The 14,516-nt window shown below is 37.8% G+C and overlaps 1 protein-coding gene across 1 annotated transcript in view; it reads right to left on the bottom strand.

The window, feature by feature from the left end:
* LOC135475057 (cyclic nucleotide-gated cation channel beta-3-like) overlaps positions 1 to 14,516 on the bottom strand; it is a 60,902-nt gene that overhangs the window by 33,523 nt on the left and 12,863 nt on the right. Inside the window, exon 2 of the mRNA XM_064754798.1 lies at positions 3,118 to 3,328. Within this exon, the coding sequence (XP_064610868.1) occupies positions 3,118 to 3,328 (211 nt within the window). The remainder of the gene's footprint in view (positions 1 to 3,117; positions 3,329 to 14,516) is intronic.

Raw genomic sequence — 14,516 nt, 5'->3', positions numbered from 1 at the left:
AGGAAAGTCACAGATGGATACCTTTTATAAGGCTAATTAAGGCAAATCAAGATAAACACCTGTTATATGAAGCTTTTTTGCCACGGAAAAGCTAGAACTGGATGTGCATTAAGGAGCTATGGTCCATTTTCATTCGCTGTGTTAGTTTTTGTAAATACAGTTTACTTGTATCAGTGATGTGTAAACATCCAGATGTAATTCTGAACAAGGCAGAGTTAGGATTTCAAGTCACGTATGCAATTTTGCTGAAATGGCATCGTTGGAAGTACGCTAGTTGCGGCTTTAACCATGACATCACTAGAACATGCGATAAATGTTCTTGACATCGTTGACATAATCATCATACAAAAAGCGGAAAAAGTTTTGTTACCATATGATCCTGCAAAAAGAGCAAAAATAAGAATTCATGCATTCATACCAATGATTCATGTAAATTACACTGTTATAATTTAGGAAAGCACTACCAATTATCTTGATCCTCTTTATTAAACCTTATTTTAAAATGCAAATTACATTTTTTAACTTGAATAGCTCTTTATTAAACTGAATAGATCACAGAGGCAATTCTTCAGGTTATTTATACAGGGACTTTAATTGTCTGGTAAGTTATACCTCTTGGGGAATTTTATTATTTCCTTCATTACCAATATGTAAAGAGCAATGTACCATGCTAAAATCCTTTTGTACAATAATATAAAAAAATAAAAAAAAAAACGGATGAAATATGGCATATTTTGTTTCACTATCATTTTAATGATACATTGCAATTCACCTAAATATCACCCCAAAAGCCATTAACATAGATCTAGGCCTGCATGGAAATCTTCAACTAAAAGCTTCGAAAGGCCACTGTCAGTATAAATATGTATACATAGGCAATACTCAATGTATCAAACGGTTATATGGCAGCACAAATACACAAGCAAACCTTACAGTATACAGTGATCATCAGTATAACACAAGTAAGCCTCACCCTAACACATGTCAGCAAACCTCACACTATACAGTGATCATCAGTATAACACAAGTAAGTCCCATCCTAACAGTTATATGTCAGCAAACCTCACATTATACAGTGATCATCAGTAGAACACAAGTAAGCCTCACCCCAATGGTCACACGTCAGCAAACCTTACAGTATACAGTGATCATCAGTATAACACAAGTAAGCCTCACCCTAACACATGTCAGCAAACCTCACACTATACAGTGATCATCAGTATAACACAAGTAAGCCTCACCTTAACACGTCAGCAAACCTCACACTATACAGTGATCATCAGTATAACACAAGTAAGCCTCACCTTAACACGTCAGCAAACCTCACACTATACAGTGATCATCAGTATAACACAAGTAAGCCTCACCTTAACACACGTCAGCAAACCTCACACTATACAGTGATCATCAGTATAACACAAGTAAGCCTCACCTTAACACGTCAGCAAACCTCACACTATACAGTGATCATCAGTATAACACAAGTAAGCCTCACCTTAACACGTCAGCAAACCTCACACTATACAGTGATCATCAGTATAACACAAGTAAGCCTCACCTTAACACGTCAGCAAACCTCACACTATATAGTGATCATCAGTATAACACAAGTAAGCCTCACCTTAACACGTCAGCAAACCTCACACTATACAGAGATAATCAGTATAACACAAGTCCTATCCTAATGGCTATACGTCAGCAAACCTCACATTATACAGTGATCATCAGTATAACACAAGTAAGCCTCACCCTAATGGTTACATGTCAGCAAACCTTACAGTATACAGTGATCATGAGTATAACACAAGTAAGTCTCACCTTAACACGTCAGCAAACCTCAAACTATACAGTGATCATCAGTGTAACACAAGTAAGCCTCACAATAACAGTTATATGTCAGCAAACCTCACACTATATAGAGATCATCAGTATAACACAAGTAAGCCTCACCCTAAAAGTTCTACGTCAGCAAACCTCGCACTATACACTGATCATCAGCATGACACAAATAAGCCTCACCCTAACAGTTATACATCAGCAAACCTCACACTATATAGAGATAATCAATACAAATACGCAAATAAATATCATCCTCATCTATAAACAAACTACACAGTCTTCAATCTAGAAATGGCCAAATTATATACAAACATTTAGCAAACTTTCTGTAATTTCCAAGTATATCCTGCTTTTATTTTGTAGGAAAAAATCATCAAATCCTGAACTCATCCATGCATGAACACACGTTTCAATGGAAAATCAACAGTTTTGTTGTAAAAATGTGAGAGTTTATCAATGACCATCCCCAAATTATCACAACTGTCAAAATCCAAGACAGAAGAAAAACGATCATTATTTTCATCATCTGAAAGTCATCTGCGACTTACCACTGCGAAGCCTCGCATGGAACAAGTTCTAATACAAGATGATAAACCGCTATGATGGTTGAAAACTCATGGTTTCGTGACAGACTTAAAGACTAACAGATCAGACCAGGTATATATGATCTTATTATAGTTCCCCCACCGGTACACTGGTAGAGGACCAAAAAGGATCCAGCTTGACAGATAACCTACACATTACACTTGTGTTGAAACATTTCAAATTACTTTGCCATTGTGAGCATCTAGCAATGTCTGACAAGTCCCTGTTTCAGTGTGCATGTAAAGCTCGACTACGACTAGCTGCGACTGTTGGTTCTGGGGTAGCAACATGACTGCCATGTGACTTATTGCATGTGATGCATGAAGTGCAAGTGTGGAAGCTGTGCTTAACTGGGTGCAAGCATGCATAGATTGACACATCTGGATACAACTAGATGCTTCAATTTGAAGAAAGTTCATTTTGGAACAACTTCTGAGACAGCAGTTGTCTGTGATTGAAAGTCTGCACAGACAGACTAAAAGTAATGCCTTATCGGGTGTTCCCATTTCCTTTCAGATGCTCAGAGATTCTTGCAGTTCCCAAAAATCCAGTTGCTCCAATTTTCAAGGTTGATGTACATGTAAACCCGGCCTTAATAACCTGATGGAGATGCAAATTTCTTTCAGCCACAATTTGAGAAAACTTACAGCAAGTCTATTAAAGTGGCAATTAGTAAAGAAAGAAAGAACTTACATGGATAGATTGTCATCCTGGTGAGAGTTTCCTTCTGGAAAAAACGAATCATTCCAGCTTCCTGTGCGGAAGTTTGGGCTGTGCAACGGCGTGCGTGGGTCAGAGATCGTGTCCGAGATGCTGGGATTGGGGATAGGTCGGAGTCTCCACCTACTCCCGGAGAACAGCGAGTCACGACTAGTAATGGATGCCCAGCTTTGCCTGCGTGTGCCTGAAGCCAAAATCAGGAAGACAACAGTGATAAACATGTGCACAGTACACCATGCACATCCAAAATTGTTCATTAGTAACTCAATCTGCACTGCATGGCAGAATTGTAGTAGCCTAGGGATACTCTAATGCATACTGATATTTCTCAAAAGTGTGACTGTATAAATATGACAATAATTGTAAAAATGTACCAGTAGGGTGCAGGAGGAGACCATGACCATCCCCAGATTGCCGCCAGACCTTCCCAAAAGAGTACGACATCAATCCCCAAGCATTCATTCAGTCATTCTAATTACAGATATTAAATATAAATAGCTGCTGATCATCTATATATAGAATATCAGATATTACATTATATCACAAGTCATAACAATTTTATCAACATGAAATATCTATTTAAAAATATTAAAATATACATGTCTTTCTTAGTGTGTTTCCGGACAAATTGATCCATTAAAACATTATTCTAATAAAGAAGAAAAAAAGTAGAAAAAAATCATTTCCCTGACAATTGTTAATCGGGTTGATAGACAAACTTTAACAGTGTGTGCCAAGTTCTACATACATCATTTACATATACACTGTAGTTTTGATAAGCAAAGAACAAAAAAAAACCCTCTTAAAACTGGTTTATTTCACTGCTTGCTACTTTTAAAGGAGAAGAAAACTTAAAAACATGAACACTATGGCCTGAAAACAGAACATTTTTATCTATCTGGTAGTGCCTGCTGTATAATTTTGCGATTTTTCCTCGCCATTCACACAAACTCTGAAAATGACAAAGCTTGCATAAATCGCTGCGTCCATGACGTCCTCCATCTTTAACACCCTGTAATTTATGCTGGGGGTGTGTTGCCTCTCAGCCAATGAGAGTCGATAAAACTGCCGGCTTGTTCATCTAAACTTGGAACCTATGTCCAACATTCCAGTTTCCCGATCGTCAAGTGGAGAACAAACTGTACTGTTCACTGCCTTCTGGGAAGAAGAGTTCTATTGGAAATGTACGAACTTCACTTTGGCGGTTTCTGACAGCAATTCTCCCCCTAACACAGAAGACTTCAGGACTAGTTCTTAGGCAAAATGGAGTGGCCCATAGCAGATTTTGGTGCTGACTTTATTTATAATTTATCAACTTGAGGTACATATTAGAATTTGTTTTGTGGCATGCACCTGCAAGAAAATGCATGCTCTTTTCAATAGTATTTGATTGATATTTTAATTTTCTTCTCCTTTAATAAAGCCATACTCATTTACATGTATATGCTTGCCTTTTTAAAATGAGACAAAATGTTACTATCATCACATTCCAACTTATAACCACAGAACTCAGTTTATGGTGACAAAGAGTTACAAATTTGCAGATAATGTAGGACTTAGCCATGTAATGTAATTTGCACGTTACAAATACATGGTCTTAAAAAGTTATAAATCATATGTTGTAATCATGTTTCCTAAATGACAAGAATGTATTACCTCTCAAATGCATTAATAATTCTACTCAATACTGAAAAACAATAACACTGAAGTGAAATATTGGTAAAATGACGATTAAGCCAAGGTATTTTATGAATATTTTAACTTTCATCTTTGTCCCCGGCTTCACACCTCTGAGTACAAATATTCAGTGATAAAAAGGAGACATCCACCTATACATACATAAAACCAACAACCACTACAAGATAACATCATCATTATATACTTCACGTGTTAAAACATGTGTCGTAAGTCTTCTGATGCAATAGGTAAATAAAAGTTTACTCTGGAGAACAATCATTGCCACCACAAACTTAGCCACAAGAAAATTGAGTGAGATTGTCAGATGCATCATAAAACTGAATAGGTTATTTCTCTACACCCCAACTCTCTCTCAGAATATTGGTTGAAGTGGTGGTTAAAAAGGTTGAAGAATTACGGTAGGTTATTCAAAGAAATGGAATAGACCATATCTGGAAATGCTTAAGTAAAAGAGAAATGTAAAAGCTGAATAGTCGTGTAAGATTAAATAACTTATTAATGTAAGTTTTGATCATGAAGCACCAAACATCACATCAAATCTTAAGATAAATCTAGTTTAAATTATTTCCAATGAATTTCATACCCAGTAACTATTATACGGCATTAATATGATTAACGCCTGCTAGCTTATAGTCTACAATTTCTTAGCACTTTCAATTTGCTTTCCAGGTCCTAAAATAAACCAGTTAAAATCAAGCGGCTCTACATAAAATTAGCCATCTTTTGAACAGAGTGCATGAATACAGTCATTAATATGCAAATTGTCTCGCTGATTTCATGGAACACTGTGACCGTAATTAACATAACCAAACTTATTCATCTGCTGAAGGCTTTCTCTATCTTAAAGGAATACTTAAAAGGTCAATACATGTCTTACCTACGTTATAAACAACAATCAAGTCCGATAAGCTTTTGGAATTATACTTTGCTCCTAGCATCGTAAAGCTCCCGATGCCTATCCTCAGAAGAAAGTGGACTTTTTTCCCAGCTTTTTGGTCAGACATAAAATGAAGCACGTAGGGCTGCAATTCAAGCACCTCACATCTGAGTTTGACATCCCGCGAGCTTTTCCCCAGTCTGATCCCTTCCAGGTGACGTACTCTTACCAGCCTGAGTCCGGCTATCTGAGGCCGCGCGTTAAACCAACTGGCTTAACTCATTTATCAAACTAATTTCTATAAAGTGGCTGGGCCAGAGAAGAGCGGACGGCTCAACTCATTGAACGTGCGCAGCTCAGAGCTCCCCAGACGCCACAGCCACACAGCTCTCAGCATTGGCTCAATCAAATTTCACCCGTTATCGGACATGTTGCTGAGACTGCATTGGCTGGGTTAAAGGCACCCAGGAGTTTTGCATGCACAGATTTGCACTCCTTTATCAGGATTAGTGCACCTCCGTTAGATCTACTTTTCACTCTTTGATGGTCATTTCTCCCCGTTAACTTTTGCCTAATCGCATCAGTCTATATTACCGTAGTTAAACCAAAAAGTCTTCATGCGCATCACAAATTCTGCAGACTACGGATCCATGGCCATGTGTGCCATTTACCATAACTGTGCAAATAACCTCTGTGCATACTTCATGCAATCTCAACCAGAAAGTGATTTATCGGAAATTCATATTTGTCCTTCATATTAAATTAATTTACAACAAAAAGGTGTTTTAAATGGGTGGCACAAAGGAATGAGCACGGGAGCTGGGCAACTTAACGATGTACCATTGGTTCTCTAGCTAACCATTGCTAGATGGACAGATGATAAAATTTCATTTTCTCCCTAACATCTTTAAATACTGAGACAATTAGTTCCTAACATTCATCACCTCCTGGCAGTGTAATACCACAGTGATGACAAGAACGATTAACTCAAGTTCCCCTAACCACACATGTATCATTCTTTGATATTCTCTAACACCGCTAGTTCAATAGACCTCAATGTTCACCAAAAACCTGTCAGTTTAAAGTTCACAGCACTTGACTGCCTATTTTACTGTCAGTCCATATTGTTTACAGTTTCTAACTGATCTGTACACAACAGGCCTATTTCTCAGATTATCGCCTTACAGGCCGTTGTATATACCCTAATTCCACTACCTTTTCGCAAATGGAAGGGCAACTTTCAGTCAATTTATGCATATTTATAATTAGATTTTGAAGGCAAAACAACATAGGTTGGAGTATAATTTTATCAGTCTCTACAGAAGAATGCCTTCAGAATATTGAATAGACACCATGCAAACATGCCAAAAGGTTGAGGCGTTACAGTGTGTATAAATATACATTTAAATGTATTAATACACAATAACCTTGATTGTCCTTGACTCTGTTGTGCATGTTAAACATGCTTCCGTATTGTAAACCTGAGCTATCAAACCTACATATACTGGTAAATATGTAATACTGTTCGTGTTACAAAGGTATATCTTTTCTTTCCATACTACACATTTCAGGCTATCAATAATGTCGGCTATCCGAGCATTTCTCTAGGTAGTTTTACCACCCCTTGTTGTGTAGAACATCTTCTCAACAGGCACTCTTGAATACTTTAACAGGTGAAGGCATTTGATGTGCTCAGCATTATTACCATGTCCACAATATTCCGGATACAATACTTCACTCTGTGCAGAATGCCATGTTACCTTGGCAGCTAGCTTAATCCTTGATCAGTATGCTATTTTCTATTGAATCAGCCATTCTGTAAACAAGGGAAATCATCAGACAACTGTTTAGTCGAGAATTGATGAATGAATTACTTTACAATAACAACAATTCACAGAATATGACAGATGAGTCAAGAGATTCCAAGCAATATTGCTTCTTGTCATTGCTTTGACAAGAATGATTTGCTTTTAGTGGAAATTTATGATGTGCTCTAGGTAATGGCTCTTGATTTTGCTCTGGATCTGATTGCTATCACAACTATAGCCTGTCAGTTCACACACATTCTCTACATGTATATAAGCACCTAGGAATCATACATTCTTCACTATATGCTATATTTATATGCCAATCTTGATAGTCTCTCAATAAAATAAAACAGCTGCTTGGTATTACATACAGTAGAGGTTGGGCCCATGTACAAAAGCAGCTGATTGAAGCTTTGGTCTTATGCAAGTTTATCTGTTTGTTGATCTTTGTACTCGGCATGTGTGACTTTACCCTTGTTCTGGATCTCCCCATTATTACTATCACCCAAAAACTCTGGCAACCAAAAGAAATGCAAAAAGGAAACTTGATCCAATTATAAATCTTAGACAAATTAAGTCATTTAGTTAAAGATTTTGAATCTTTGGCTTAAGTCTTAAGACACACCCAATATGTGCCCAAAGCTTATATATCAAGCAACTCAAGACTTAAATTGGAAGTGGTTGGTATTTTGTTTTCCAGTAAACTCAAGAATTAAATCACAAATTTCAAGTGCTTTAAAAGCCAAACTCAGGGCAAGAAACAACTCAAACTGTAGTTGGTACATTGTTTGGCAGTAAAGAATAAGTGTACATGTAAAAAATTTAAACTTTCCAGAGCAAAACATTTTTATTGTACATGTAGCTGTGTTGGAATCTTTGATGTGTGATGAAAATGGGCTCAGGTTTCAAATGAGTAGTGCCAGTACTACATGTAATGCATGTGAGTGAACGAGTGCTTGAGGTTTAATGTAAAACATGTGAGTGAGAGAGTGCTTGGGGTTTAATGTAAAGTATGTGACAGAGAGTGCTTGGGGTTTAATGTAAAGCATGTGAGTGAGTGCTTGATGTTTAAAGTAAAGCATGTGAGTGAGTGAGTGCTTGGGGTTTAATGTAAAGCATGTGAGAGGGTGAGTGCTTGGGGTTTAATGTAAAGCATGTGAATGGGTGAGTGCTTGGGGTATAATGTAAAGCATGTGAGTGAGAGAGTGCATGATGTGTAATGTAAAGCATGTGAGTGGGTGAGTGAGTGGGGTTTAATGTGAAGCTTGTGAGGGGGCGTGTGGATGTAGCCTGTATAAGCATACTTATTAAGAATCATGATTTACATACATGTACATGTATACAGAAAGGCGTAGCTGGATGTTTACAGACAGCCCTTTCCTGAACCTCCTACGTAGAGGGAGATGCCAAATTAATAACCTGAACAAATTCATGTCTGAACAGAAAGTTAAGGGACCAATCAATTATCACCTGATTACATTTAAAGTGGACAACTGAGTGACAGATCAATAGATTGATTTGTGCTTAACCAGGGTCACAATGGGAATCTTTGCAAATCCGAATCTGGCCTAGCTCGATCTCTAAGGAATAATTAGCAACATGGCAGATGTTCTCAGCGCCATCCTTCGTGCAAACTCCTATCTCATGCTCCTCACTCTCATCACAGGAGACATAAACTTCTTTTCAACCAAAGGTGGGAATAGTCTGCTCCACAACTGGTACTAGTAATTAGACTCTAGGATTTGATTTGAATTTAACACACCCGTCTAATTTTTTTTTTTTTTACTTTTTATTATGAAACAGAGAATGCCTTCCATGTCCAAACAAAAACAGTGAATGCAAGACTAATAAAATTATGAATTGAGATTTTACATGTAATTTCGGACCACAGAAAACATGACGCTCATTTTAAAAACAAATGGAAAAAATATTGGATTTAACTGGATTTTTATTGCAAAAAAAAAATGAGCCACACTACCTGTTTCTTAGCAGGAAAACATCAACTTAGATCCATTACATGTACTTTCAACCTGCCTACCCAGATGCACGGTCACGGCAGGGTCAAAGGTCAGTTGGATGCTGAGATATCAGGTGATCAATTCCCACCAAAAGACACATTTCTTTCATCATAACACTTATGATTCTTTGCCACTTTAACTGTGTATAAAAAGAAGTATTTATAATGAATCAAAATGTTGGCAAGCTCAACATTTTTTTTTTTTAAATTTTCTTTAACTAAGTATATCTGTGACAGCATAATTCTTCACAGATCTGTGACCTACAATTACATATTAAGCCAATATGAAACACCCATGATTAGCTTTTAAAAGTTATTTAAGGCTCAGAATCTGTACCATTTTAGGTTTACTAAACCCTAAAGTTTGAAATGCATTTTCATAAGTACACATAAATGTCTTCTAATGACACTTTTGATATCAGTATTTGAGTTTTTCTGATATGAAATTAATCACATTTTGCCAAAAAAAAAACAATAAAAACTCAGGTGGCCCAATGGGGTAGATGAATCCATCAGAATCAAACAAAATGTGTCACTTGAAAAATCCTAAGCTTCAGGGCGTATACATGTGCAGTAATTAACATTAGGTAAAAAAGCTCATGTAGCATCAACACCAAACACCAAATTTGTTTAGGGAAGAAAACATTTAAATCTGCCTCTTCGATTATCCCAGTACATTTACACAGTTGTAGTTAGAATGGTACATTTAGGTATTTCTGCACTGTGTATTGGTATAAGTTCAAGAGCAACTGGGCTGACAATGGCCACTGTCGTCATACAGCCAGGTGCTGATGGTTTCATGCTCAATTTAACGTGAAATTACTAGAAACAAACTTTTGCCCTAACTGTGGTAGTTAAATTTAACTAAAAGTAAATTCCACTCAATTATTGGCGATGTTTTGGTCCATCTCTCCACCTGACACAGCCCTACACTATATCCCACTCTGACCCTTATGTAAATTTGCAAGCTTTTTCCATCCTCAACCATCAAACAAGATAAAAGAGGAATCACACAAAACCAGGAAAATCGACCCTGCTTAGAGAGAGAGCTCTGTAAAACCGTCGCTTATCACAGAGAACTAGTGGGATTTTCAGCACTCCATGACGCCGACAGAAAATAACCGAACTGACTGAACAAAAATCAATCAATCCATACCCAGCTAGCACTGAGGAAGCTACACTGTTAGTCCTCAGTGACATATACACATCAATCTTACTGCTACATGTAACTGGTTTTCACTGAATGCACAGTACTTCAAAGCATTTTAACCATAGCAGCACCATAATGGGTCAGCCTAATAAAATACTGACCCTGATAACTGATTTAATCAACCCCCTAATGGAGAGGTTACATCATCTAAAGCCAGCATGGTTCTGATAGCAAGGGAAAAGTTAGGTCGGGAAGTCGGGAGGGAAAAAGAAACAATTCCAACCAAAGACTGGCATTATGCCTTAGTTTTCTCTCAGTTATCATGCTGTTTTGCGCTAAAACCACTCCCTTTTGCTGAAAAAGGGGTTTAATGAAACAATGTGTCTTCCAACAGCATTCAACAACAGCATTTTTACAATATACATCGTAACATTTACGTGTATAAACACCACCTCCATTTCGTTTCAACTACTGGGATTGGTATGTATGGTAGCTCAGTATTAAAGGTGTGTGACTCCCTAGTGAACCACTGGGACCGATTCAATCCAGGCTTTTTCAATGAATTTGTAGATTTGATTGCAAGCTCTCACTGTTTGTAGCTGGGGGAAGTAGTAACACTAATCTGTCCTATGTCGACACTGATACAGATGTAGGGTCATTTGTTAAAGAGTACATGACTTCCACCAATGTGGCATACAAATCTGTACATGTCACAAATATGAAAATGTGTGAAAGGCTGAGAGTAACCTCATGTGTGCGGAGGATTCCTCCACACATAAAACTAACCACCATCACACAGGTGAAAAATTCCTGAGCATCGGTACGGCATTAAACATCAATCAATCACTATTTTTTGTAATACACTAAATGCATGCAACTGAAAACTAAAAGTAGGCAATTACGATAGCTATGATGGATACTATTTACTGGACAACTCTAATTTGGATAACAAATTATCTTTGTTGTTTATAAATGAGTGTTAATGTCAGTTAATAACTACACGTACCTTAACTTGTTGAATAACAAGACAGATTCTTGAAATTTGTGGAACTCAAATATTAATCAACAGCTTAACATCAAATGTTTGGTATGAAAAGCTAAAGGCAAAATCAACAAAGAAATGCTTGGTTACTAATTACAATATCGTCTGAGAGAAAAATGCAAGGGTAGAAATTGCTAACTTCCGGAACCTTCTACAGCCAAACACAAAGGCCGAAATCAATTTGCTTGGTTACCTGCGTACACAGACTACAATTTGTCTCGATTAATTCTCTGTGTTAGCTAACACAGCGGAATAATTGATCGTCACACAGTGAGGAAGAAGAGAATACAGGTTAACAAGTTATTGATCTACAGGTACGAACAGCTATCAGTTTCAGGTAACCTCCACCCTGAGGCCTATAATCCCGCGCCACACAGACGATAACTGGCCACTTAAAGAGCCGGAATTACAATGTCTGTATATACATGTAGTCTGATGGTCTGTATTATAAACTGGTGCACAGGGTAACCCCAGTCCGGCCATGCCTGATGACAGTCTGCTTTGACTTTAGTGTGTTACAATCCATCTTTATGTCTATCTGTCACCCTACTGAAGCACAACCCACCTGCTCCCACAACCCCATTCAATGCCTCTACCCACACACTCAGTTTATTAAAGGCTGCACAATCTCAGTGTTAGGCAGGTTATTTTTTTTTCTCATTAACTTCAGAAACAGTTTCTACAGACAAAACACAAATGTCACTGTCATCATTCTTTTCTCATGAAAACTTTTCCAATCAATGGTTTATGAACAGTTAACATGAAACTAGAGTTAAATAATAAGGTCACCTGTAATTGTACATAACCAATTAATATAACATGGATTTAGCCAACTAATTAACCGTTACCTTGATCTATACACCAGGATATATAACACAAATACATGAGCTGAACATGAGATACAATAATGCTGGTCAATAGGGTAGTTTGATATCGCATTCTTTTGTTGTCGCAGTCTTAAAGTCCTACAGTAGCAAAAGTATTGTCAAAAATGTCAGTCAACTTTTAGCTTGCTGACATTAATTTACCACTTATCTGTCTGTTCTGGAGGTACAAATGATACACCTTTCCTTCAGGAACTTGCAGCTCTATTATGTTCACAAATGCTCAGCTCATCAATTTTTTCCATCATTCATTTACTCCAAATAATTTTTTGTAAAACTTTTTTCAATTGCCCATGTTATTGTAAATGCAACTAAAGGTATATGTAGTGGCCTAACATTTCTGGCAGGTCATTTGGAACAGTAGGACTTTTTTTACCTTTACATATAAAAGAGTTCGAACTCTTAACTCTCATATTTACAATCCAATCTTCTCAACAGACAGCATTAATGGAGGCACTTTCAACATGAAATTTTAGTGAGACACCATTTGGTATATGTGTCTTCATGGGAACTGGCGGCTGGGAGTTGCCGATGTAAAATGACAAAGACAAATTAATGTTTGTGATGCTGACTGTGATTGGCCAATGAGGTACCTTTTCCAGCACCAAGGCAACGCGGATTCGACCCTCAGTTGACCAGTACTGACTCAGTAGTGAACAAGCTTTCTGGAACAATTTGTCTCCTACAAGTTTGAGCCCTCAAAATAATACCTATTCTGAAGTTCATAGCAGAAGAAAAACAACGATAATTTTGTGGAAACTGGACAAAACAGCCCACAACTGAAATGTGTATCTTTATATGCCATGGTGTAGCTGTGTACTGAAGTTTCTATCCAATACAATGAACCATTTTGAAGAAAAAAAAAAGAAAATTGAAAAGCTGTTCACACCCAAAACAGCCATAATTTTTGTCCAAACTGGATGTAGGGTTGGGAAACTCAAATTTGATGCGTAACGTGCTACGGTGAGGGTGGCCATGTAATGTACATGTACATATACCAAGCTTCAGTTCAACACAATGAACCATTTGAAAAAAGTTCAGGAAATATTGAAAGTCCAAACCTGGATGAAACTGGGCATAATTTTGTCCATAATGCATGCATTTGGGGTCCGTAACTCAAACCTGATCTGTAACTTTTACGGTGAGGGCATGTGTCAATTCAATATGATGAAGAGCTTTGAAAAAAAGTGGATAACATATGCCAGCATTTTGTCCATAACGGACATAAGGGTCTGAAACTTGAACTTGATCATCAAGGGTCCAAAATTCCAAGTTGATCTGTAACTTGTTATGCTGAGGTCTATGTGGGTTGTCAATACTTCAATTCAATGGGATCAAGAAGTGTGGGAAACTAATGTGATTGGTAGCAGACGGGCAGAAGTGTGGTCTTCCCAGGCAAGGTTAGGGGACAAACGTACAGTGTGTGTTACCAGTGTGATTGGCTGGCAGGTGGGCACAAGTGTGGTATTCCCAGGCAAGGTTAGGGGACTAATGTACAGTGTGTGTTACCAGTGTGATTGGCTGGCAGATGGGCAAAAGTGTGGTCTTCCCAGGCAAGGTTAGGGGACTAATGTACAGTGTGTGTTACCAGTGTGATTAGCTGGCAGATGGGCAAAACTGTAGTATTCCCAGGCAAGGTTAGGGGACTAATGTACAGTGTGTGTTACCAGTGTGATTGGCTGGCAGGTGGGCAAAACTGTGGTATTCCCAGGCAAGGTTAGGAGACTAATGTACAGTGTGTGTTACCAGTGTGATTGGCTGGCAGATGGGCAAAAGTGTGGTATTCCCAGGCAAGGTTAGGGGATTAATGTACAGTGTGTGTTACCAGTGTGATTGGCTGGCAGGTGGGCAAAAGTGTGGTATTCCCAGGCAAGGTTAGGGGACTAATGTACAGTG

The sequence above is a fragment of the Liolophura sinensis genome, chromosome 9, assembly GCF_032854445.1.
Source record: "Liolophura sinensis isolate JHLJ2023 chromosome 9, CUHK_Ljap_v2, whole genome shotgun sequence".
Lineage (NCBI taxonomy): Eukaryota > Metazoa > Mollusca > Polyplacophora > Chitonida > Chitonidae > Liolophura > Liolophura sinensis.
This window is presented reverse-complemented; position numbering and strand designations above follow the sequence as displayed.